The sequence below is a fragment of the Pristiophorus japonicus genome, chromosome 7, assembly GCF_044704955.1.
Source record: "Pristiophorus japonicus isolate sPriJap1 chromosome 7, sPriJap1.hap1, whole genome shotgun sequence".
In the NCBI taxonomy this organism is placed as follows: domain Eukaryota; kingdom Metazoa; phylum Chordata; class Chondrichthyes; family Pristiophoridae; genus Pristiophorus; species Pristiophorus japonicus.
The window spans coordinates 12,641,970-12,668,493 of record NC_091983.1 but is presented as its reverse complement, the minus strand read 5'-3'; the positions used below and the strand labels follow the sequence as shown (position 1 = coordinate 12,668,493).

The 26,524-nt window shown below is 45.1% G+C and overlaps 1 protein-coding gene across 1 annotated transcript in view; it reads left to right on the top strand.

Moving 5' to 3' along the window:
- Positions 1-26,524, top strand: part of galnt2 (UDP-N-acetyl-alpha-D-galactosamine:polypeptide N-acetylgalactosaminyltransferase 2) — a 113,293-nt gene that overhangs the window by 12,589 nt on the left and 74,180 nt on the right. The window contains exons 2-3 of the mRNA XM_070884823.1: positions 10,084-10,177; positions 22,070-22,223. Coding sequence (XP_070740924.1) covers positions 10,084-10,177; positions 22,070-22,223 — 248 coding nt within the window. The remainder of the gene's footprint in view (positions 1-10,083; positions 10,178-22,069; positions 22,224-26,524) is intronic.

Here is a 26,524-nt window from a genome sequence, read left to right as displayed (position 1 = left end):
ATAAACTCTGGCACGGAGCAGTTGGGCCGAATGGTCTGTTTCTGTGGTGTTTTTCCACTGTAATTCTATGTAAATGATAATGTGATCTAGTGACCGTACCAATAAGATTCCTCATGTGTACTGGGCACTGTAACCTCCCACCTGCAACCATATGCATTCTCCTATCTTTTGGGAGTTGGACTGAAAAGACCTCTAGTGGGACGAGGCTGATCGTGAACCAACAAACTGGTTTATTTTACATGAAATATGTGAATGCACAGAATACAGTTTTCACAGCGAGATTTATCCAAACTCATTTTGCAAGTCAGCAGTCTCAGAACTGACTGGCACAAACCATAGAAATGTGAGACCTGCGTGTGTCACTGTACTTGTTCGAGACTCAAACCTGCCCACAACTGACTTGCGCAGAGGGAGAGATGGACGGGCTAAAGGCTGACGTCTGCTCCCTCCCGCAGTGTTGGGTATCACCGAGCTGCCACTTAAAGCTGCCTCCTAGACTGAGAAATCTGTCCTCTCGATGTGGGAGCTATGGCAATGATGTTGTTTAATTAAACCCCCACACTGGGGTTGACCTTGTCCAACAGATACAAGGTACTTGCTGCCTGTATAGATAAGAGCCTCGGAGCCTCTTATCAGCAAGAGCAGACATTGATGACGAGATTCAACATCGCCTCCAGTGCAGCCTTCGGCCGCCTGAGGAAAAGAGTGTTTGAAGATCAGGCCCTCAAATCTGCTACCAAGCTCATGGTCCACAGGGCTATAGTAATACCCGCCCTCCTGTATGGCTCAGAGACATGGATCATGTACAGTAGACCTCAAGTCGCTGGAGAAATACCACCAACGATGTCTTCGCAAGATCCTACTAATCCCCTGGGAGGACAGACGCACCAATGTTAGTGTCCTCGACCAGGCCAACATCCCCAGCATTGAAGCACTGACCACACTTGATCAGCTCCGGTGGGCAGGCCACATAGTTCACATGCCAGACATGAAAACTCCCAAAGCAAGTGCTCTACTCGGAACTCCTTCACGGCAAACGAGCCAAAGGTGGGCAGCGAAAACGTTACAAGGACACCCTCAAAGCCTCCCTGATAAAATGCAACATCCCCACCAACACCTGGGAGTCCCTGGCCAAAGACCGCCCTAAGTGGAGGAAGTGCATCCGGGAGGGCGCTGAGCACCTCGAGTCTCATCGCCGAGAGCATGCAGAAAACGAGCGCAGGCAGCGGAAGGAGCGTGCGGCAAACCAGTCCCACCCACCCCTTCCCTCAACGCCTATCTGTCCCACCTGTGACGGGGACTATGGTTCTCGTATTGGACTGTTCAGCCACCTAAGGACTCATTTTTAGAGTGGAAGCAAGTCTTCCTCCATTCCGAAGGACTGCCTGTGATGATGATGACAGGGGGCCATTCAAGTGGAGGGAGTAAAAAGGAATGTGGTAATGAGTATAGTTAGAGGAATAGATACTGTTCTCTGCAGCTGCGACAGATAGAACCAAAGATTGTATTGCCAGGGTTAAGGATATCTCCTCGCGGCTGGAAAAGAACTTGCGAGTGAAAAGGGGAGGATCCAGTCATCGTGTTCCATGTAGAAACCAACGACATAGATAGAACTAGGTTCTGCTGAGAGAGTTTGAGGAGCTAGGATCCAAATTAAAAAGCAGAAGCTCAAAGGTAATAATCTCTGGATTGTCACCTGAGTCATGCGCAAATTGGTATAGGGACAAGCAGATTAGAAGGTTAAATGTGTGGCTCAAAGAGTGGTGTGGGAGGAAGGGGTTTCGTTTATGGGGCACTGGCACCAGTACTGGGGAAAGAGGGAGCTGTTCCGTTGGGGCGGGCTTCACTTGAACCGGCTGGAACCAGCGTCCTGGCGAATCGAATACCTCGGGTAGTAGACAGGGCTTTAAACTAATGAGGGGGGCGGGAGGAGGATTTCAGGAAAGAGTCAGTTTAAAAGCAGCAAGAGAAATGTCAAGGCTCTAGAGCAGAGCAGAGTTTTGGGTAAAAATAAGCAGAATGGGTCAGGAAGGGCCAAAGGTCATACGGCATCACTGACGAAGGTGACATCAGGGAAAAATAGAAAAAAATCAAAGCTAAAGGCACTATAGCTGAATGCACGAAGCATCGCAACAAACCAGATGAATTAATAGCAGATAGAAATAAATGGGTTTGATCTAGCAGCCATTACGGAGACGTGGTTGCAAAGTGACCAAGGTTGGGAACTAAATATTCCAAGATACTTAACTTTTAGAAGAGATAAGCAAAATGGAAAAGATAGGATAAAGAGAGTAGCGAGAACAGATCTTAGCTCGGAAAATCAAGAAGTAGAATCAATTTGGGTGGAGCTAAGAAACAGCAAGGGGCAGAAAACATTGGTGGGAGTTATTTATAAGCCCCCAAACATAGTGGTAATGTAGGGCAGAGTATAAATCAGGAAATTAGAGGTGTATGTAACAAGGGTAATACAGTCATCATATACAGTCCCTCAAAATCGAGGAAGACGTGCTTCCATTCTAAAAGTGAGTTCTCAGGTGCCTGTACAGTCCAATACTGGAATTACAGTCCCTGTCACAGGTGGGACAGACAGTGGTTGAAGGAAAGGGTGGGTGGGGAGTCTGGTTTTCCACACGCTCCTTCCGCTGTCTGCGTTTGGTTTCTACATGCTCTCGGTAATCATGGGGGCTTTAATCTACATATTGGCTGGGCAAACCAAATTTGCAGTAATAGTGTAGAGGACGAATTCATGGAATTTATACAAAATGGTTTTCTAGATCAGTATGTTGAGGAACCAACTCGGGAACAGGCTATTTTATATCTAGTATTGTGCAATGAGAAAGGGTTAATTAATCATCATAGGCGGTCCCGCGAAATGAGGATGATCTGCTTCCACGCCAAAAAAGGACGAGTTCACAGGTGTTTCAATGAAGGACCTGAACTACATCCTCAAAGGTGGAAGATGCCTGTGCGTGGATTTTTTTAACGTGGGGTGGCCGTTGCACACCAGCCACCACACGGGCTTGACAGAGCTAGGTCTTGGTCCAGTGGCCAAGACGACTGGAGACCAGCTCTGCTGCACGGACCTAGTGCGCACATATATCGCACAAAACAATATAATACAACTGTAATAACATACTGCTTCAAAAGGGAAAGAATTGCACTTCATTTACCTTCGTATGTCTTTGGAGACAGTAGAGCCAGAATGTCATAGAGACGCAAACGCATCATTGCTGCACTCGCCTTCAGCTGAGCTCCGTAGGCCTTTATGACTGACGGGATGCTGGTGAACAAATAAAAACCTTGTGGTAAAGGGACCTTTAGGGAAGAGTGATCATAATATGATAGAATTTTATATTGAATTTGAAAATTATTTAGTTGAACTAGGGTCTTAAATCTAAACAAAGCAAATGACGTAGGTACGAGGGGAGAGTTGGCTCGGGTAGATTGGGAAACTACATTTGAAGCTACGACGGTAGACAAGCAATGGCTAGCATTTAAAGAATTAATACATAATTTGCAACAAATATTCATTCCTTTAAGACACAAAAACCCCACAGGAAAAGTGGTTCAACTGTGGTTTACAAGGGAAGTTAAAGGTAGTATTAGATCAAAGGAAGAAGCTTATAATGTTGCCAAAAGGAGCAGTAAGTCTGAGGATTGGGAAGATTTTAGAATTCAGTAAAGGAGGACTAAGAAATTGATGAGGAAAGAAAAAAGAATGAGAATAAATGAGCAAAAAACATAAAAACAGATTGGAAACGTTTCTATAGATATGTAAATAGGAAGAGATCAGTGAAAGTAAATGTGGGCCCATTAGAGGATGAGACAGGAGAAATTATAAGGAAATGGCAGAGACATTAAGCAAATACTTTGTATCTGTCTTCACAGTAGAAGACACAAAAACACATTCTGGAAATAATGGGGAACCAAGGGTCTAGAGCGAAGAAAGAAAGACTTGCATTTATATAGCGCCTTTCACGACCACCGGATGTCTCAAAGCGCTTTACAGCCAATTAAGTACTTTTTGGAGTGTAGTCATTGTTGTAACGGGAAATAGAGAGAATGAGGAACTTAAAGAAATCAGTATAAGTAAAGACACAGTATTGAAGAAATTAATGGGACTAAGTGACGACAAATCCCCTGGACCTGACGACCTGCATCCAAGGTTTTAAAAGAGGTAGCTGCAGAGATAGTGTTCCAGAATTCCCTAGATTCTAGAACACTTCCCAGGGACTGGAAGCATATGCTAGCAAATGTAACCCTGCTATTTAAGAAAGGAGGAATAGAAAAAAACGGGGAACTATGGGCCAGTTAACCTGACATCAGTAATAGGCAAAATGCTAGAATCTATTATTAGGGACGTGATAACAGGGCACTGAGGAAATCATAATATGATTAGGCAGAGTCGACATGGTTTTATGAAAGGTAAGTCGTGTTTGACAAATCTGTTTGAGTTTTTTGAAGGTGTAACTAGTAGGATGGATAAGGCGGAACCAGTGGATGTAGTGTATTTGGATTTTCAAAAAGCCATCGATAAGGTGCCATACAAGAGGTTATTGCACAAAATTAGGACTCATGGTATTGAGGGTAATATATTAGTATGATTGAGGATTGGTTAATGGACAGAAAACAGTAGGAATAAACGGGACATTTTCGGGTTGGCAGGCTGTAACTAGCGGGGTACCGCAATGACCGGTGCTTGGGCCTCAGCTATTCACAATCTATATTAATGACTTGGATGAAGGAACTGTGTGTAATATATCCAAGTTTGCTGATAATACAAAGTTAGGTGTGAAAGTAAGCTGTGAGGAGGACACAGAGGGTGCAGAGAGATATAGACAAGTGAGTGGGCGGGCAAGAACATGGCAAATGGAATACAATGTGGTGAAGTGTGAAGTTGCACATTTTGGTAGGAAAAATAGAAAAGCAGAATATTATTTAAATGGTGAGAGATTGGGAAATGTTGGTGTTCAGAGGAACCTGGGTGTCCTTGCACATGAATCACAGAAAGTTAACAGGCAGGTACAGCAAGTAATTAGGAAACCAAATGATATGTTAGCTTTTGTTACAAAGGGATTAGAGTATAAGATTAAAGCAGTCTTTGTACAATTATACAAGGTGTTGGTGAGGCCACACCTAGTGTACAGATATGGTCTCTTTACCTAAGGAAAGACATACTTTCCTTAGAGAGAGTGCAGCCAAGGGTCACTACACTGGTTCCTGGGATGAGGGGATTGCCCTATAAAGAGAGATTGAGTAGACTGGGCCTATATTCCCTGGAGTTTAGAAGAATGAGAGGTGATCTCATTGAAACACATAAAGTTCTTGAGGGGTTTGAGAGGGTTAATGCTGAGAGGGTTAATGCTGAGAAAATGTATCCCCTGGCTGGGGAGTCTAGAACACAGGGTCACAGTCTCAGAATATAGGGTCGGCCATTTAGGACTGAGATGAGAAGAAATTTCTTCACTCAGAGGGTTGTGAATCTTTGAAATTCTCTACCCCAGAGAGCTGTGGATGCTCAGCCGTTGTGTATATTTAAGACAGAGGTCGAAGAATCTTTGGGAATTAAGGGTTATGGGGATAGTGCGTGAAGGTGGAGTTGAGATAGAAGAACAGCCATAATCTTGTTGAATGGTGGAGCAGGCTCGAAGGGCCGAATGGCCTACTCCCGTTCCTATTTCTTATGTTCTTATGGGGTTATTCATTGAAGATCATTCCAACACTAAAGGTGTGAAGAGCTCTGGAAAGAGCTCCATGATCGCCATTGTCTCAGAGCCAACATGCTCTGTGAGTGTATACACCCTTGAGATGGCTGCTGGCCTGGCATTCCAGCTAATTGGTTTTAAACATCTCAAATAGCCTCCATGTCTCTGGGAGCAAGCTTTTTCCGGACTAAATCTAACTTATTAGCAACATCATGATACATATTAAATCAAAATGTCTTCCAGGGCACATTGTAGCAATGGCAATCAATATTCCCACTAATTGTTTATTGGGTGAGCAGCCCCTTTAAAGGGCTGCGCCGCCCATTCAAATGATTGCGCACGCACGGTTTTTAATCATTTCGAAGCCCGCAAGCAGCCTGCGTGTGACCTTCATTGCGCGGACGAGCTGCTTAATGGGAACGTTGATGCCAATCAAGAGACAAACTCTTAAAAATCATGAGATTTTGTATCGAAATCATGGGTTGCTATTTTTTTCAAACATAAACCAATGTAGATTGACAGTTTGTTTATAAACATCATTAGTGGTCACAGCTCTGACTATGTTGACTGGCATTTATTAGGTTATTTTCATAAAGATTTGTTGCTGGTTATTGATTCTATTGCCTTTCTCATTATTGATACCAGGCTGAATGGGCTGGATCTTGTCATGAGCAGGTTATAAATTTACTTTTTAATTTGCTCTATATATAGGGTTTGTGCACAAGATGGCTTTCAAAACGCTTGTAAAGTCGTGAAAAGGCATGAAGGGGGCAGGGGAGGAGGGGGGCGGGGCAGGCACATAGAAAAGGCAAGCATGCAGGGAACATGAGAGGAAAACTGCAAAAGTAGAAAATGCTGGAAGCACCTATTCATTATTTTCACGCCCATTTGTTCTTTCATTGTCCTTTCACTCGGTAAATCAACTCTTCAGCTTTTTAAAAACCTGTTTTCTGGCCTCTGACTTATACCCGCTCATCGCTCCCCCGCCCTTCAGTTTGTTCACTTCTGTGCAGGAACTCGCTTACCGTTCAGTTGTGATGTTTTCCCTGCAACAAAAATGTTATCATCATCATCATAGGCAGTCCCTCAGAATCGAGGAAGACTTGCTTCCACTCTTAACTTGAGTTCTTAGGTGGCTGTACAGTATAGCCCCTGGCACAGGTGGGACAGACAGTTATTGAGGGAAGGGGAGGGTGGGACTGGTTTGCCGCACGCTCCTTCCGCTGCCTGCGCTTGGTTTCTGCATGCTCTCGGCGACGAGACTCGAGGTGCTCAGCGCCCTCCCAGATGCACTTCCTCCACTTAGGGCGGTCTTTGGCCAGGGACTCCCAGGTGTCGGTGGGGATGTTGCACTTTATCAGGGAGGCTTTGAGGGTGTCCTTGTAACGTTTCCTCTGCCCACCTTTGGCTTGTTTGCCATGAAGGAGTTCCGAGTAGAGCACTTGTTTTGGGAGTCTCATGTCTTGCATGCGGACAGTGTGGCCCGCCCAGCAGAGCTGATCGGGTGTGGCCAGTGCTTCGATGCTGGGGATGTTGGCCTGGTCGAGTGTGGCCAGTGCTTCGATGCTGGGGATGTTGGCCTGGTCGAGTGTGGCCAGTGCTTTGATGCTGGGGATGTTGGCCTGGTCAAGTGTGGTCAGTGCTTTGATGCTGGGGATGTTGGCCTGGTCGAGTGTGGTCAGTGCTTTGATGCTGGGGATGTTGGCCTGGTCGAGTGTGGCTAGTGCTTTGATGCTGGGGATGTTGGCCTGGTCGAGTGTGGCCAGTGCTTTGATGCTGGGGATGTTGGCCTGGTCAAGTGTGGTCAGTGCTTTGATGCTGGGGATGTTGGCCTGGTCGTGTGTGGCCAGTGCTTCGATGCTGGGGATATTGGCCTGGTCGAGTGTGGCCAGTGCTTTGATGCTGGGGATGTTGGCCTGGTCAAGTGTGGTCAGTGCTTTGATGCTGGGGATGTTGGCCTGGTCGAGTGTGGCCAGTGCTTCGATGCTGGGGATGTTGGCCTGGTCGAGTGTGGCCAGTGCTTCGATGCTGGGGATGTTGGCCTGGTTAATTTTGGTCCTGGCCAACACTTATCCCTCGACCAACGTCACAGAAACCAATTATCTGGTCATGTGTCTCATTGACTTGCATATTGCGGTGATAACGATGGCGAAAGTGTCATTACCTCTCTGTCATCATAGGTAGTCCCTCATAATCGAGGAAGTCTTGCTTCCATTCTAAAAATGAGTCCTTAGATGGCTGAACAGTCCAATACGAGAACCACAGTCCCTGCCACAGGTGGGACAGATAGTCGTTGAGGGAAGGGGTGGGTGGGACAGGTTTGTCGCACGCTCCTTCTGCTGCCTGCGCTTGGTTTCTGCATGCACTTGGCGATGATGATGACTCTCTGAAACTGACAGCAAGTTCTGGAGATAGTACATGCGCACATAACCGTGGAAATCCAGAAGTTGGGTTGTGATTCTACGCTTCTCCACAGGGTGGGCTGTTGAACACCCCACGGCCAGCAATCTTTGAGAAATCACAGAACTGTCGAGAACTTAAGCTTAGAAACATAGAAACAAGGTGCAGGAGTAGGCCATTTGGCACTTCGAGCCTGCAACACCATTTAATATGATCATGGCTGATCATTCACCTCAGTACCCCTTTCCTGTTTTCTCTTCATACCCCTTGATCCCTTTAACCATAAGTGCCATATCTAACTCCCTTTTGAATATATCTAACGAACTGGCCTCAACAACTTTCTGCGGTAGAGAATTCCACAAGTTAACAACTCTCTGAGTGAAGAAGTTTCTCCTCACCTCGGTCCTAAATGGCTTACCCCTTATCCTTAGACTGTGTCCCCTGGTTCTGGACTTCCCCAACATCTGGAACGTTATTCCTGCATCTAACCTGTCCAATCCCGTCAGAATTTTATTTGTTTCTATGAGATCCCCTCTCATCCTTCTAAACTCCAGTGAATACAGGCCCAGTCGATCCAGTCTCTCCTCATATGTCAGTCCTGCCATCCCGGGAATCAGTCTGGTGAACCTTCGCTGCACTCCCTCAATAGCAAGAACGTCCTTCCTCAGATTAGGAGACCAAAACTGAACACAGTATTCCAGGTGTGGCCTCGCCAAGGCCCTGTACAGTTGCAGTAAGACCTCCCTGCTCCTATACTCAAATCCCCTGGCTATGAAGGACAACATGCCATTTGCCTTCTTCACCACCTGCTGTACCTGCATGCCAGCTTTCAATGACTGATGAACCATGACACCCAGGTCTCGTTGCACCTCCCCTTTTTCTAATCTGCCGCCATTCAAATAATATTCTGCCTTCCTGTTTTTGCCCCCAAAGTGGATAACCTCACATTTATCCACATTATACTGCATCTGCCATGCATTTGCCCACTCACCTAACCTGTCCAAGCTTTTATTCTGTAATGTCGCTCTTTTAAAAGAAAAAGTTCTGAGATGTTGAGCCTTGTTGAATGAGGTGTAACTGATTTTTTTAATGCCATATTGAGTCATAATTACTGCTGCACAACAGTTCTGGCTCTGAAAAAATGTTATATTTGTGGAAAGTTAAATGTTAAAAATTCCATGGTTTTTAATATATCATTTTTTTAGTTTTTAAAGTTTGATATTTCAGATTCTATCTGTATGTGTTCTCAATCTTTATTTTGCTCTCTAAAATGATTAAGAATTGAAAGAAAGTCAAGTGTATTCTACTTCCTGGTTTGCTGTCTGTGCTGTCACAATTCTTCAATGTGATTGGCTGCTTAGCCAGCTTGATGATCACTGTTGCTGGACGCTGAAGATCCCCTAGACTTCACCCCCAGCATGAAATTAACATCGGGAGAGCTGAACCTCATGCCACAGAGATCGCTAGATCTTTGAGTGGTGGGAGGTGGTGAGGGAGAAGCGGGAGAGAGATGGGGAGGGAGTCGGACATGGGAGGGAGATAGGAAAGGGAGAGAGAGAAGAGGATGAGTGAGGAAGTTGGAGGATATTTGGCTAATCAGTGGTGGGAGGAGACTAACAATTTCCCATTTTGGTGCTTTATGGAGTAGGGGGGAATGAGAGTGGACAAAGTTAATTTCACTTCCCAGTTGGGGATCGGGGAGTTGTTTAGCAGGCCAGTAAAAATGTGCTCAGCGGGAAGGGAAGGGGAGGGTGGGGTTATACTGGCCATAAAAGTTTATCTATTTTTATTGTGAGATAGTGTACTTGGAACATCCTAGTGCATTTGGAAATACAGTGTTGCAACCCATTCAACGATTTTAATATGTAAGAGATGTTTCTCAAACCACAATAGCGTTTTAAAGATGTTTACAATAATGTCATGGAATTAATACTGCTCCTTTTACAGTCAACTTGTTCTTTGTGACTCTGTTTTGTAGGATGAGTGGAATTCTATAGATCCAAATAAACAAAAGAATGGCCAGAGCAGTAATGCGGAAGGAAAAGCGCAGAATATGGAGACATTACCGCCTGGTAGGTAAAAGTAGCTCGCGTTCTACAACAATGGAATGTTGAAAAGCCTGGAGTGAGAAAAAATATTCTGTGTTGGATTTTTTAACTTGTATTTTGCATTGTTAGTTGGCTGGAGAAGGGTCCACGGGGTGTGAGTTTTTGGGACAAACACAAGGGCCTCTCTAAAGTGTTCCTAATTTCATCAACCTGAGTCCATCACTGTCAACTTCACCACTGTCAGAAGTTAGCTAACTGTGCAGTATTGATGTGTGGCTGTTTAATCTAATGTACTAATAACAAGAAATGCAGGCATCAACTGCGTTTTGCTTCAGTACAGCTGCAGAAGTGGTTCAAAGCCTCTTTGACAAGGAAACGAGGAAGCAAGCACCTGTCTGGGGTTAGTAGGTTTAAGTGATAGCTGTGTTTGAAACTCATCGGGTAGGAGAAAGGGTATTTGATTTGCTGCAGCCCTCTGACGGGCAAAGCCCTCCAGTTACAGATAGGGTATTGGGCCACATGTCTGTCTGTGATCAGTTTCAGGTCTGGTAGCCAATAACCGAATAGCTGAGCTAGTCATTATCATCATAGGCAGTCCCTCGGAATCGAGGAAGACTTGCTTCCACTCTTAATATAAGTCCTTAGGTGGCTGAACAGTCCAATACGAGAACCACAGTCCCTGTCACAGGTGGGACAGTTAGTAGTTGAGGGAAGGGGAGGGTGGGACAGGTTTTCCGCACGCTCTTTCTGCTGCCTGCGCTTGATTTCTGCATGCTCTTGGCGATGAGACTCCAGGTGCTCAGCGCCCTCCCGGATGCACTTCCTCCACTTAGGGCCGTCTTTGGCCAGGGACTCCCAGGTGTCAGTGGAGATGTTGCACTTTATCCGGGAGGCTTTGAGGGTGTCCTTGTAATGTTTTCTCTGCCAACCTTTGGCTCGTTTGCTGTGAAGGAGTTCCGAGTAGAGCGCTTGCTTTGGGAGTCTCGTGTCTGGCATGCGAACAATGTGGCCTGCCCAGCAGAGCTGATCAAGTGTGATCAGTGCTTCGATGTTGGGGATGTTGGCCTGGTTGAGGACGCTAATGTTGGGCTGAGCTGAGCTAGTATTCAAATACTAACCTGTTCTACAAGGTAAGATGTGAGTCTATATTTTAAAGTTTATGTTAAGAGAGAAAGTGCGGTACAGAGGGATCGGGGGGTCCTTGTACATGAAACTCAAAAAGTTAGCATGCAGGTACAGGAAGTAATTAGGAAAGCAAATGGAATGTTGGCCTTTATTGCAAAGGGGATAGAGTAAGGAAGTCCTGCTACAACTACACAGCGCTTTGGTGAGACCACACCTAGAGTACTGCGTACAGTATTAGTCTGCTTATTTAAGGAGGTATATACTTGCATTGGAGGCAGTTCAGAGAAGATTCACGAGACTGATTCCTAAGATGAAGGGGTTGCCATATGAAGAAAGGTTGAGCAGGTTGGGCCTACACTCATTGGAGTTTAGAAAAATGAGAGATGATCTTATTGAAACGTACAAGATTCTGAGGAGGCTTGACAGGGTAGATGCAGAGAGGATGTTTCCTAAGAACATAAGAAATAGGAGCAGGAGTAGGCCATCTGGCCCCTCGAGCCTCCTCCACCATTCAATAAGATCATGGCTGATCTGATCATGGACTTGGCTCCATTTCCCTGCCCGTTCCCCATAACCCTTTACTTCCTTATCGCTCAGAAATCTGTCTATCACTGCCTTAAATATATTCAATGACGCAGCCTCCACAGTTCTCTGGGGCAGAGAATTCCACAGACCCACAACCTCAGAGAAGAAATTTCTCCTCATCTCCATTTTAAATGGGCGGCTCCTTATTCTAAGACGATGTCCCCTAGTTTTAGTTTTCCCTGTGAGTGGAAAGATCTTCTCTGCATCCACCTTGTCGAGCCCCCTCATTATTTTATAAGTTTCAATAAGATCACCTCACATTCTTCTGAATCCAATGTGTATAGGCCCAATCTACTCTACCTATCCTCATAAGTCCCTCGTCTCCGGAATCAACCTCGTGAACCGTCTCTGAACAGCCTCCAATGCAAGTATATCCTTCCTTAAATACGGAGACCAAAACTGTATGCAGTACTCCAGGTGTGGCCTCACCAATACCCTGTACAGTTGTAGCAAGACTTCTCTGCTTTTATACCCCATCCCCCTTGCAATAAAGGCCAACATTCTATTTGCCTTCCTGATTACTTGTTGTACCTACATACTAACTTTTGGTGTTTCATGCATAAGGACCCCCAGATCCCTCTGTACTGCAGCACTTTGCAATTTTTCTCCATTTAAATTATAATTTGCTTTTCTATTTTTTCTGTCAAAGTGGATAACCTCACATTTTCCCACATTATACTACATCTTCCTCTCGTGGCGGAGTCTAGAACTAGGGGGCATTGTCTCAGAATAAGGGGTCGTCCATTTAAAATGGAAATGAGGAGGAATTTCTTCTCTGAGGGTCATGAATTTTTGGAATTCTCTACCCCTGAGAGCTGTGGAGGCTGGGTCATTGAATATATTTAAGATGGAGATAGACAGATTTTTGAAAGATAAGGAAGTCAAGGGTTATGGGGAGCGGGCAGGGAAGTGGAGTTGAGGCCATGATCAGATCAGCTATGATCTTATTGAGAGGTGGAGGAGGTTCAAGGGGCCATATGGCCTACTCCTGCTCCTATTTCTTATGTTCTTATGTATCTATTTTATGTATCAAAGAGGGTAGATTAATGCACTGTTCATTCATCTATTTTATGTTATTGAAACCCCATTCGATGTACAGCGACTAGTAATTATAATTTCTTCACTATCTGAACTTCAATTCACACTATCTTTGCTGCATCAGCCACTGCATTTACTTCTATAATATCTTACTGCGATTGCCAAGGCCATTCTTGCCCATGTTCTCACTCCTCCATCTGCTTTCTCCTTCTGGGTGATCTGTTCCCTGGGATTTAATCTCCCAGTCACTGGTCTCTGTTCTCATTATATTGCTCTTAAGCTCTTTTGCATGCGTTTCCAACTCTCTAGACTTTTTTCATGCACTCCTATCGTAAGTATTAAAATTAATAGCATTTCCTTCTCTCAATATTTCTCCCCTCTTTTTGTTCCTTATGTTTTTTTTTCCACAAACTACTTATAGGTAAATCATAAAAATTACACAGTATGTTTGTGAAGGATCCCGATTCCTTTCAGAGAGTTTTGTCCTTGCAGCACGGCATTTCATCTTGTGCCAAGTATTTTATTCCCCACCCGCAGTATGAAATGAGAATTGTATAATGTGGATACCGCTACATTATTCAGGAAATCCACATTTCATCCCATTTCACAAACATGTCAGTTGGAATATGGAAGGCTATTAGTTGTTAGACAAACTGCTGCAGAAAACTACTGTGTAGACAGTGGGTCTGAAAAAAGACAATTACATGACTCCTGTCAATGGAAAACCCGTGGGAAAACTGTCATGAATCAGAAGCCTGTATTTCGCTTGCATTCAGAATGCTCACTGACCACTGATCTCCATATTGTCCATCGGTCAGAAGCTGGCCCGGCTTATCATGGCTTTTCAACCCCCAACATTGCAGCTGACAGTTGCGGAAACCGAAATCAGGATTAAGATAGCCTAATGTAACGGAGCCTTGGCATGCAGGAATCACTCATCATAGGCAGTCCCTCGGAATCGAGGAAGACTTGCTTCCACTCGTAAAATGAGTCCTTAGGTGGCTGAACAGTCCAATACGAGAACCACAGTCCCTGTCACAGGTAGGACAGACAGTCGCTGAAGGAAAGGGAGGGTGGGACAGGTTTGCCGCACGTTCCTTCCGTTGCCTGCGCTTGGTTTCTGCATGCTCTCGGCGACGAGACTTGAGGTGCTTAGCGCCCTCCTGGATGCACTTCCTCCACTTAGGGCGCTGTTTGGCCAGGGACTCCCAGGTGTCGGTGGGGATGTTGCACTTTATCAGGGAGGCTTTGAGGGTGTCCTTGTAACGTTTCCTCTGCCCACCTTTGGCTCGTTTGTCGTGAAGGAGTTCCGAGTAGAGCGCTTGCTTTGGGAGTCTCATGTCAGGCATGCGAACAATGTGGCCTGCCCAGCGGAGCTGATCAAGTGTGGTCAGTGCTTCAATGCTGGGGATGTTGGCCTGGTCGAGGAAGCTGATGTTGGTGCTTCTGTCTTCCCAGGGGATTTGTAGAATCTTGCGGAGACATCTTGCGGGAACCACTACTTAACCAATGGGATGCTTACAATCTAGGGTGGTAGGTAGCACTTGTCGTGTGAGAGCTTGAGTGGAGTGGATGCTCCCATGTTATCCGAGACAAAGTTTGCAGCCAAGGCCCATCTTTATGCAGAGAGTGGTGAACCTGTGGAATTCTCTACCACAGGAAATTGTTGAGGCCAATTCACTAAATATATTCAAAAAGGAGTTAGATATAGTCCTTACTACTAGGGGGATCAAGGGGTATGGCGAGAAAGCAGGAATGGGGTACTGAAGTTGCATGTTCAGCCCTAAACTCATTGAATGGCGGTGCAGGCTCGAAGGGCCGAATGGCCTACTCCTGCGCCTATTTTCTACGTTTCTATGATCCTAACTCCACTTTCCCGCCCGATCCCCATAATCTCTTGATTCACCTAGAGTCCAAAAATCTATCTGTCTCAGCCTTGAATATATTCAGAGACTCGACATCCACAGCCCTTTCGTGTAGAGAATTCCAAAGATTCACCACCCCTCTAAGTGAAGGAATGCCTCCTCATCGCTGTCTTAAAAGGTCGACCCCTTACCCTGAGACTATACCCGCTAATTCTAGACATTCCAGTCAGGGGAAACATCCTCTCAGCATCTACACTATCAATCACCCCTCAGAATCTTCTATGTATCAATGAGATCACCTCTCATTCTTCTAAACTCCAGACAGTATAGGCCCAATCTATTTAATTTCTCCTCATAGGACAACCCTCTCATCACAGGAATTAATCTAGTGAACCTTCATCCCAGGAATCAATCTAGTGAACCTAGTGAATAGTTCTTGGGATGTGCGCCACGCTAGCAAGGCTGGGTTAATTGCTGATCCCCCGTTGCCCTGAGAAGGTGGTGATTACTCCTGTTTCTATTTTCTTATGTTCTTAAGGACTGAAAAAGTTAGGCGTGTCACAAACAATGTTCCCCTTAATTTTTTTTGTGAAAGGTAGGTCATGCCTGACAAACCTGATGGAATTTTTTGAAGAGGTGATTATTATGCTCATAATAAAGGATAAAACTGAGTACTGTATGCAATGAGTTAGTGTGACCTTAGCTCCTTTAATTAGACTCCAGACTCCAGAGTGCAGGTACAGTGTGGGAGGTCTGCTTATATACAGTGCTCCCAAGGGAGGTGGTGTGATACAGGTTGCCAAGGGTTAAATAACATAACAGTGATAAAGTAGTGGACAGGGGAATGTCTCATCATCAATCATAGGCAGTCCCTCGGAATCGAGGAAGACTTGCTTCCACTTTTAACATGAGTTCTTAGGTGGCTAACAGTCCAATACGAGGACCACAGTCCCTGTCACAGGTGGGACAGATCGTCGTTGAGGGAAGGGGTGGGTGGGACTGGTTTGCCGCACGCTCTTTCCGCTGCCTGCGCTTGATCTCTGCATGCTCTCGGCGACGACACTCAAGGTGCTCAGCGCCCTCTCGGATGCACTTCCTCATGTTGCACTTTATCAGGGAGGCTTTGAGGGTGTCCTTGTAATGTTTCCGCTGCCCACCTTTGGCTCGTTTACCGTGAAGGAGTTCCGAGTAGAGCGCTTGCTTTGGGAGTCTCGTGTCTGGCATGCAAACTATGTGGCCTGATCAAGTGTGGTCAGTGCTTCGATGCTGGGGATGTTAGCCTGGACGAGGACGCTGATGTTGGTGCGTCTGTCCTCCCAGGGGATTTGTAGGATCTTGCGGAGACATCGTTGGTGGTATTTCTACTGTACCTGGTCCATGTTTCTGAGCCATACAGAAGGGTGGGTATTACTGCAGCCCTGTAGACCATGAGCTTGGTGGCAGTTTTGAGGGCCTCATCTTCAAACACACTTTTCCTCAGGCGGCCGAAGGCTGCACTGGCGCACTGGAGGTGGTGTTGGATCTCGTCGTCAATGCCTGCTCTTGTTGATAGGAGGCTCTCGAGATAGGGGAAGTGGTCCACGTTGTCCAGGGCCTCGCCATGGATCCTGATGACTGGGGGGGCAGTGCTGTGCGGCGAGGACAGGCTGGTGGAGGACCTTTGTCTTACTGATGTTTAGCGTAAGGCCCATGCTTTCGTACGCCTCAGTAAATACATCGACTATGTCCTGGAGTTCAGCCTCTGTGTGTGCACAGACACAGGCATCGTCTGCGTACTGTAGCTCGGTGACAGAGGTTGGGGTGGTCTTGGACCTGGCCTGGAGATGACGAAGGTTGAACAGGTTCCCACTGGTTCTGTAGTTTAGCTCCACTCCAGCAGGGAGCTTGTTGTCTGTGAGGTGGAGCATGCCAGCGAGGAAGATTGAGAAGAGGGTTGGGGCAATGACGCAGCCCTGCTTGCGTGGATTGGGTCTGTGATGGATCCGTTGGTAAGGATCACGGATGTCGTTGTGGAGCAGGTGGAGGATGTTGTTTACGTGGACTTCCAGAAGGCATTTGGTAAAATCCCACAGAAGAGACTGTTATCTAAGGTAGAAGCTCACATAATTGATGGCAAATTATTGACCTGGTTAGGAGACAGAGAATAGAGATAATGGGTAGGTGCTCAAACTGGCAGGATGTGACTAATGGTGTCCCACAGGGATCTGTGTTGGGGCCTCAACTATTCACAGTATTTATTAACGACTTAGAAAGCCATATATCCAAATTTGCCGATGACACAAAGATAGGTGGAATTCTAGGCAGTGTAGATGAAAGCACAAAATTGCAAAGGGTTATCGACAGATTAAGTGAATGGGCAAAACTGTGCCATATGGATTTCAATGTCGGCAAATGTGAGGTCATCCACTTTGGACCTTAAAAGGATAGAACAGGGTACTTTCTAAATGGTGAATGGTTAAAAACAGTGGAGGTCCAGAGACTTGGGATCCTGGTACATAGATCATTAAAATGTCATGCACAGGTCCAGAAAATAATCAAAAAGGCACATGGAAGACATCCAGAGGACTAGAATACAAAGGGGGTAGACCTTATGCTGCAGCTGTACAAAGCCCTGGTTAGACTACACCTGGAGCACTGTGAGCAGTCCTGGGCACCACACCTGAGGAAGGATATATTGGCCTTGGAGGGAGTGGAGCGTAGGTTTACCAGAATGATATCCGGACTTCAAGGGTTAAGTTACAAGGAGAGATTACACAAATTAAGGTTGTGTTCCCTTGAATTTAGACGGTTAAGGGGTGATCTGATGGAAGTTTTCAGGATATCAAGGGGAACAGATAGGGTAGATAGAGAGAAGCTATTCCCGCTGGTTGGGGAGTCTAGGACTAGGGGCATAGTCTGAAGATTAGAGCCAGACCTTTCAGGAGTGAAATTAGGAAACATTTCTACACACAAAGAGTGGTAGAAGTTTGGAACTCTCTTTCGCAAACGGCAATTGATGCTAGATCAATTGTTAATTTTAAATTGAGATTGATAGATTTTTGTTAACCAAAGGTATTAAGGGATATGGGCCAAAGGCGAATATATGGAGTTATGTTGCAGATCAGCCACGATCTCATTGAGTGGTGGAACAGACTCGAGGGGCTCAATGGCCTCGTCCTGTTCCTATGTTCCTTTTAAGGAGCTGTCCGGCCTATTCACAGGTGTGTGAACTGTGACATTGAAAAATCTGGTCCCGGGCTGCATGGGACCGACAGAGAGCTCTACAGTTCCGCGGCTTATAGGGAACATTATCACAAAGTATTCTCAACGCGTAATATCCCATTGCTAAAGGTGTTCCCTTTTTTAAAAAAAAAGTGTTGTTTAGGTTTGGGTTACCCACGCATCCCCTTTTGTCTTGGAGTAAGTGTCACTGGGTAACCCCTTTCCAAGTATACTGTTCTTATGGGGGGGGGGGGGCGAGGAATGTTAAACTCGATAATTGTGATTCTCCAACTGAGATAATAGTAACGTTATGAACCTTGTCTTGGATCAACACAGCCCCAAAGATAATAACAGGGCACAGTTTAGTTAGAGAGAGAGGTTGTTGAATTTATAGGAAGAATAACGCTATCATTAAATTCAGTAATATGAAGGTGAATCTGGAGCTCACACTAGGAACGTGATAGTCCTGTGATTTATAAACTCAAAACCTTAAACGTTTGTATTTTCTTCCTTAAATTTTGATTCCCTTGGAATGAATGGCCAGCTGCTAAATGTCAAATGCTTTTAAATTCAATAATAGGCCGTTTGTTTGAAGTATCCACTAATTTTCTAAAGTATTAACTTAAGTATTTTGCTATTAAATGCTTGGAGCTTAAAGGCATAAAACGCTAACGGCTCTTAAGTTGTTATAATTTTAAGTCGGGGCAGGAAACTCGGCCCATCCTATGAAAATATTATTAAGTAAATCATGCTGTCATTTATAATTGAAGCAATTCCATTGATGGGTCCAAGGCTTTTGAGAAAATTCCACACAAGACGCTTTTAGTTGAATTCAAAACCGTGGGGATTGAGTGTAAACCTTGGGAATGGGCAAGAAGTTGGCTGAACTGGGTCGTAAACAAGCACTCCTCAAAGGAGCTGTGTGGGAGTAGTGAGGGGTACGGGGAAACACTGAGTGGATGCAGGTCAGCATGGGATGCAGATAAATAAATATAAATATACAAATTGTGCTGGGGTCTGGAAAGTAACCAATGTAAAACTTGGCTACAAGAAGATAGTGTTCAGAGTTATGGGGGGTTTTGATAAGAGTAAATAGGGAGAAACTCTTTGCTCTGGCAGAAGGGTCAGATACCAGGGGACACAGATTTAAGGTGATAGGCAAAAGAACCAGAGGCGATGTGAAGAGAATTTTTTTTACTCCAAGTAGTTGTGATCTGGAATGCACTGCCTGAAAGGGTGGTGGAAACAGATTCAACACTACCTTTCAAAAGGGAATGGGATAAATACTTGAAAAGGAAAAAATTGCAGGGCTGTGGGGAAAGCGCAGGGAAGTGGGACTAATTGGAGAGCTCTTTGAAAGAGCTTGGCACGATGGACCGAATGGTGACGTCGTTCTGTGCTGTAAGATTCTATGATAAGGGAGAGGAGAGTAAAGATTGTCTATAGTCATCATCATCATTATAGGCAGTCCCTCAAAGTCAAGGAAGACTTGTTTCCACTCTAAAAGTGAGTTCTCATGTGACTGAAATACGGGAAGTACAGTGTCTGTCACAGGTGGGTGGGGAGTCTGGTTTGCCGCACGCTCTTTCCGCTGCCTGCGCTTGGTTTCTGCATGCTCTTGGCGACGAGACTCGAGGTGCTCGGCGCCCTCCTGGATGCTCTTCCTCCACTTCGCTCAGTCTTTGGCCAGGGACTCCCAGGTGTTGGTGGGGATGTTGCATTTTATCAAGGAGGCTTTGAGGGTGTCTTTGAAACCTTTCCTCTGCACACTTGCTTGCCGTGTAGGAGTTACAAATTGAGCGCTTGCTTTGGGAGTCTTGTGTCGGGCATGCGAACACTGTGGCCCGCCCAGCAGAGCTGGCCAAGTGTGGTCAGTGCTTCGATGCTGGGGATGTTGGCCTGATCGAGAACTCCGACAGTGGTGCGTGTATAGTCCATAGTAACACAGTGTTGTCCAATAGAAATCGCTGACTAGTTACAGGTGTGCCTGCAGTGACACCGCATGAGCCACATGCACTAATTTCAGTCGGAAATACCTTGTTTACACTCTCACAATACAGGTAAATGTACGTCAAGTGTCAATTTTTTATCAAACATCTACTACCGTTCAGTAACCAAAACAGTAAAGCACCCGACAATCAAAAAACACTTGCACACTCTGCTTTTCAAATGACAATTTTACCAGCAAGTGCACAAAAAGGTTAAAGCCCAAAGGAGTCCCTTCTGCTGCATGTCTAGATGTTCTCCGCGGACCATGAAGAACCAGTTAACTCGAGTATAAATGCGCCATAAGCCTATTGTGCCCGATTTAGGACACAGCTTGCATAAGTCTCTTTTATATTGATATCTAGTACTTATAAAACGAAATCATCAGGTGCAGGATCAATCCCAGGGACTGTTGGTAGGTTAGTTAGAGCAGGGCCCCCTAGGGGTCTACGAGAAGATTTCAAAGGGTCCGCCAAGCTGTCCGGGCCCCTTGTTGGCCTCCAGCTAGGATTTCAACCTTCCAGGATCGTCCCGGGGTCGTCAGGAATAAAACATTAATCTGGACACTGCTGCAAGCAATTTGAGATAAAAATCGTATGGGTCTTAAAAAAAAAAAATAAGTTGTGTATTTTCCATTTTTATTGTACACTTTTGTTTACTAGTAATAAAAAATATTGGTGATGGGGGAATAAAGGCTGGTTGACTGAGCAATGAGCAGAGAACCGTGACCGGCTGACGTGTCGGCAACAGTCAGTGAGGGAATCGGGGGTTGCGGGGCAAGGAGGGAGGCTGAGGGTCAGCTTTCTTGATCTTTTCGCTTTGTTGCTTTAAATGTCAAATTACACACATAGTTGTAGTAATGGTAGGAGCAGGTCTTTTATTTAGACATTCATGCTATACAAACCAAGTATGAAAGTTACTGTGACACTTCACAAAGGCAGCTCTCTGCTTGTTCCAATTTCCGTGGCTGCTTGTGACACACAGACTGTCCGCATTCCCAGTGTCTAGTGTCTAATGTGTGTGTGTATCAGACTCTGATCTTTATACCAAAAAAGCTTTTGAACTTTGTACAGTACATTTAGACAATTAACATGCAGACGATGTAGAATCAAATATGTCATTGTCCTGAAATCACGACTAACTGCTTTCTGAACTACTATGCACAAACCAAATCATACTTAACATACAGACGATGTCATCAGATTATTATTCGCAGAGTAACAAGGTACACTCAAATACAGACAATGTCATGAATTACTATACACAACTCAGATTATTATTTGCATAGTAACAAGTTACACTCAAATACTCAACATACATATAAGTGACCAGCTGCTCACTTCAATGACTAAATGGCTCCATATTGTCTCGCAGCCTGTTTTAATCGAATCTTGAATCTTTCAACTTTTAACCCTTTCGATATCTCCAGAAGTGAAGCGTTTCAGAAATGCGGGCTTGTGCTCCCAAAAGGTGAATGGGGCTCATGGAGGGAAAGAGGGAGTGGGATGGGCGTGGGGGCCAATATTTTCTCTAGTGCCGGGACAGCAACATGGTAAGTGGGAACTTTTACACAGAAAAAATACTTGTGTCACAGGGAGTCGGTGGACACCGGAAGGGTGGAGGTTCCAGAAGTAAAAAGGTTGTGCACCCCTGAGTTAGAGCAGTCTCCAACTTTAAAGTGCCAGATAAGACATACTCAGAGTTGTAACTTGGCACAGCGCATCTATTTTTACATAGTCTTGTTTTGTTGTAATGGTTTAAATGATATTCCTGGCCCTGGCAGGACTTTCATTGCTGATACTTCTGAACACTGAGCTGAAAAGAGTCCCTCCTGCAATTTATCAGAAATCACCTTGGAAATGTTAACTTGGGGTTTATAACAGAGACTAGAGGTGCAAATGAAGTAATTTGCACATTGAGGGCATTATTTAAAGACTGTGAACAAGAATCTCTTCATATACTACTAACCTTCCAGTTTTATAAGTGCGTTGATGTCAATCAAATGTTTGAAATGGTCTTTTAACAGCAGAGGCAGATGGAGTACCTTACTTTTGTGTGGGAGAGGCATAGGCATCAAGGATTCGTTTTTAATCATATGTTTTTGTTTGATCTGCAGGGAAAGTGAAGTGGCAAGATTTTGATCAGGAGGCTTACATCGAGGCCACTTTAGTAAAGACGGGACAGGATCCATATGCACGGAATAAGTTTAATCAGCTGGAAAGTGACAAACTGCGGATGGATCGAAATATTCCGGACACCAGGCATGATCAGTGAGTAGAAAATGTGGAGGCCCACATTGTATAGAGCTATCGAGAGCAAGAAGTGTCAGCCGGTGGGTGGCACTTTTGTCCGAGTCAAAAAGTTGTGGGTTCAAGCCCCCACTCCAGAAACTTGAGCAAAAGTCTAGGCTTGCAGTGCTGAGGGAGCGCTGCTCAGCTGGAAGAGCCATCAGTTGGATGAGACGTTAAACCAAGGACCTGTCTGCTCCCTCGGGTGGATGTAAAAGATAAGAACATAAGAAATAGGAGCAGGAGTAGGCCATTTGGCCCCTCGAGCCTGCTCCGCCATTTAATAAGATCATCGCTGATTTGACCATGGAGTCAGCTCCACTTCGCTGTCCGCTCCCCACAATCCTTTATTTCCCTTGTCGCTCAAAAATATGTCTATCTCCGCCTTAAATATATTCAACGACCCAGCCTCCACAGCTCTCTGGGGAGAGAAAATTCCACAGATTTACAACCCTCTGAGAGAAGAAATTCCTCCTCGTCTCATAGAAACATAGAAAATAGGTGCAGGAGTAGGCCATTCGGCCCTTCTAGCCTGCACCGCCATTCAATGAGTTCATGGCTGAACATGCAACTTCAGTACCCCATTCCTGCTTTCTCGCCATACCCCTGGATCCCCTAGTAGTAAGGACTTCATCTAACTTCTTTTTCAATATATTTAGTGAATTGGCCTCAACAACTTTCTGTGGTAGAGAATTCCACAGGTTCACCACTCTCTGGGTGAAGAAGTTTCTCCTCATCTCGGTCCTAAATGGCTTACCCCTTATCCTTAGACTGTGACCCCTGGTTCTGGACTTCCCCAACATTGGGAACATTCTTCCTGCATCTAACCTGTCTGAACCCATCAGAATTTTAAACGTTTCTATGAGGTCCCCTCTCATTCTTCTGAACTCCAGTGAATACAAGCCCAGTTGATCCAGTCTTTCTTGATAGGTCAGTCCCGCCATCCCGGTAATCAGTCTGGTGAACCTTCGCTGCACTCCCTCAATAGCAAGAATGTCCTTCCTCAAGTTAGGAGACCAAAATTGTACACAATACTCCAGATGTGGCCTCACCAAGGCCCTGTACAACTGTAGCAACACCTCCCTGTCCCTGTACTCAAATCCCCTCGCTATGAAGGCCAACATGCCATTTGCTTTCTTAACCGCCTGCTGTACCTACATGCCAACCTTCAATGACTGATGTACCATGACACCCAGGTCTCGTTGCACCTCCCCTTTTCCTAATCTGTCACCATTCAGATAATAGTCTGTCTCTCTGTTTTTACCACCAAAGTGGATAACCTCACATTTATCCACATTATACTTCATCTGCCACGCATTTGCCCACTCACCTAACCTATCCAAGTAACTCTGCAGCCTCATAGCATCCTCCTCGCAGCTCACACTGCCACCCAACTTAGTGTCATCTGCAAATTTAGAGATACTACATTTAATCCTCTCGTCTAAATCATTAATGTACAATGTAAATAGCTGGGGCCCCAGCACAGAACCTTGCGGTACCCCACTAGTCACTGCCTGCCATTCTGAAAAGTACCCATTTACTCCTACTCTTTGCTTCCTGTCTGCCAACCAGTTCTCAATCCACGTCAGCACACTACCCCCAATCCCATGTGCTTTAACTTTGCACATTAATCTCTTGTGTGGGACCTTGTCGAAAGCCTTCTGAAAGTCCAAATACACCACATCAACTGGTTCTCCCTTGTCCACTCTACTGGAAACATCCTCAAAAAATTCCAGAAGATTTGTCAAGCATGATTTCCCTTTCACAAATCCATGCTGACTTGGACCTATCATGTCACCTCTTTCCAAATGCGCTGCTATGACATCCTTAATAATTGATTCCATCATTTTACCCACTACTGAGGTCAGGCTGACCGGTCTATAATTTCCTGTTTTCTCTCTCCCTCCTTTTTTTAAAAAGTGGGGTTACATTGGCTACCCTCCACTCGATAGGAACTGATCCAGAGTCAATGGAATGTTGGAAAATGACTGTCAATGCATCTGCTATTTCCAAGGCCACCTCCTTAAGTACTCTGGGATGCAGTCCATCAGGTCCTGGGGATTTATCGGCTTTCAATCCCATCAATTTCCCCAACACAATTTCCCTCAGTTCCTCCTCCTTACTCGACCCTCTGACCCCTTTTATATCCGGAAGGTTGTTTGTGTCCTCCTTAGTGAATACCGAACCAAAGTACTTGTTCAATTGGTCTGCCATTTCTTTGTTCCCCGTTATGACTTCCCTGATTCTGACTGCAGGGGACCTACGTTTGTCTTTACTAACTTTTTCTCTTTACATATCTATAGAAACTTTTGCAATCCGTCTTAATGTTCCCTGCAAGCTTCTTCTCGTACTCCATTTTCCCTGCCCTTAGCAAACCCTTTGTCCTCCTCTGCTGAGTTCTAAATTTCTCCCAGTCCCTGGGTTCGCTGCTATTTCTGGCCAATTTGTATGCCACTTCCTTGGCTTTAATACTATCCCTGATTTCCCTTGATAGCCACGGTTGAGCCACCTTCCCCTTTTTTATTTTTACACCAGACAGGAATGTACAATTGTTGTAGTTCATCCATGCGGTCTCTAAATGTCTGCCATTGCCCATCCACAGTCAACCCCTTAAGTATCATTCGCCAATCTATCCTGGCCAATTCACGCCTCATGCCTTCAAAGTTACCCTTCTTTAAGTTCTGGACCATGGTCTCTGAATTAACTGTTTCATTCTCCATCCTAATGCAGAATTCCACCATATTATGGTCACTCTTCCCCAAGGGGCCTCGCACAACGAGATTGCTAATTAATCCTCTCTCATTACACAACACCCAGTCTAAGATGGCCTCCCCCCTAGTTGGTTCCTCGACATATTGGTCTAGAAAATCATCCCTTATGCACTCCAGGAAATCCTCCTCCACCGTATTGCTTCCAGTTTGGCTAGCCCAATCTATGTGCATATTAAAGTCACCCATTATAACTGCTGCACCTTTATTGCATGCACCCCTAATTTCCTGTTTGATGCCCTCCCCAACATCACTATTACTGTTTGGAGGTCTGTACACAACTCCCACTAACGTTTTTTGCCTTTTGGTGTTCTGCAGCTCTACCCATATAGACTCCACATCATCCAAGCTAATGTCCTTCCTAACTATTGCATTAATCTCCTCTTTAACCAGCAATGCTACCCCACCTCCTTTTCCTTTTATTCTATCCTTCCTGAATGTTGAATACCCCTGGATGTTGAGTTCCCAGCCCTGATCATCCTGGAGCCACGTCTCTGTAATCCCAATCACATCATAATTGTTAGCATCTATTTGCACAGTTAATTCATCCATCTCATTGAGACACAAAGCCTTCAGGCTTGTTTTTTTGACACCCTTTGACTTTTTAGAATTTTGCTGTACAGTGGCCCTTTTTGTTCTTTGCCTTGGGTTTCTCTGCCCTCCACTTTTCCTCAGTTTTAAATGGGCGGCCCCTTATTCTGAGACTATGCCCCCTAGTTTTAGTTTCCCCGAGGAGTGGAAATATCCTACCTGCATCTACCTTGCCAAGCCCCCTCATTATCTTGAATGTTTCGATAAGATCACCTCTCATTCTTCTGAACTCCAATGAGTATAGGCCCAACCTACTCAACCTATCTTCATAAGTTAACGCCCTCATCTCCGGAATCAGCCTAGTGAACCTTTTCTGAACTGCCTCCAATGCAAGTGTATCCTTCCTTAAATACAGAGACCAAAACTCTAAGTGTGGCCTCACCTGTACAGTTGTAGCAGGGCTTCTCTGCTTTTATACTCTATCTCCCTTGCAATAAAGGCCAACATCCCATTTGCCTTCCTGATCACTTGCTGTACCTGCATACTAACTTTTTGTGTTTCATGCACAAGGACCCCCAGGTCCCTCTGTACTGCAGCACTTTGCAATTTTTCTCCATTTATATTATAATTTTCTTTTCTATTTTTTCTGCCAAAGTGGATAACCTCACATTTTACCACATTATACTCAATCTGCCAAATTTTGCCCACTCACTTAGTCTGTCTATATCCCTTTGCAGATTTTTTGTGTCCTCCTCACAATTTGCTTTCCCACCCATCTTTGTATCATCAGCAAACTTGGCTACATTACACTCGGTCCCTTCATCCAAATCATTAATATAGATTGTAAATAATTTAGGCCCCAGCACCGATCCCTGTGGCACCCCTCTAGTTACCGTTTGCCAACCGGAAAAATGACCCATTTATCCTGACTCTCTGTTTTCTGTTAGTTAGTCAATCCTCTATCCATGCTAATATATTACCCCC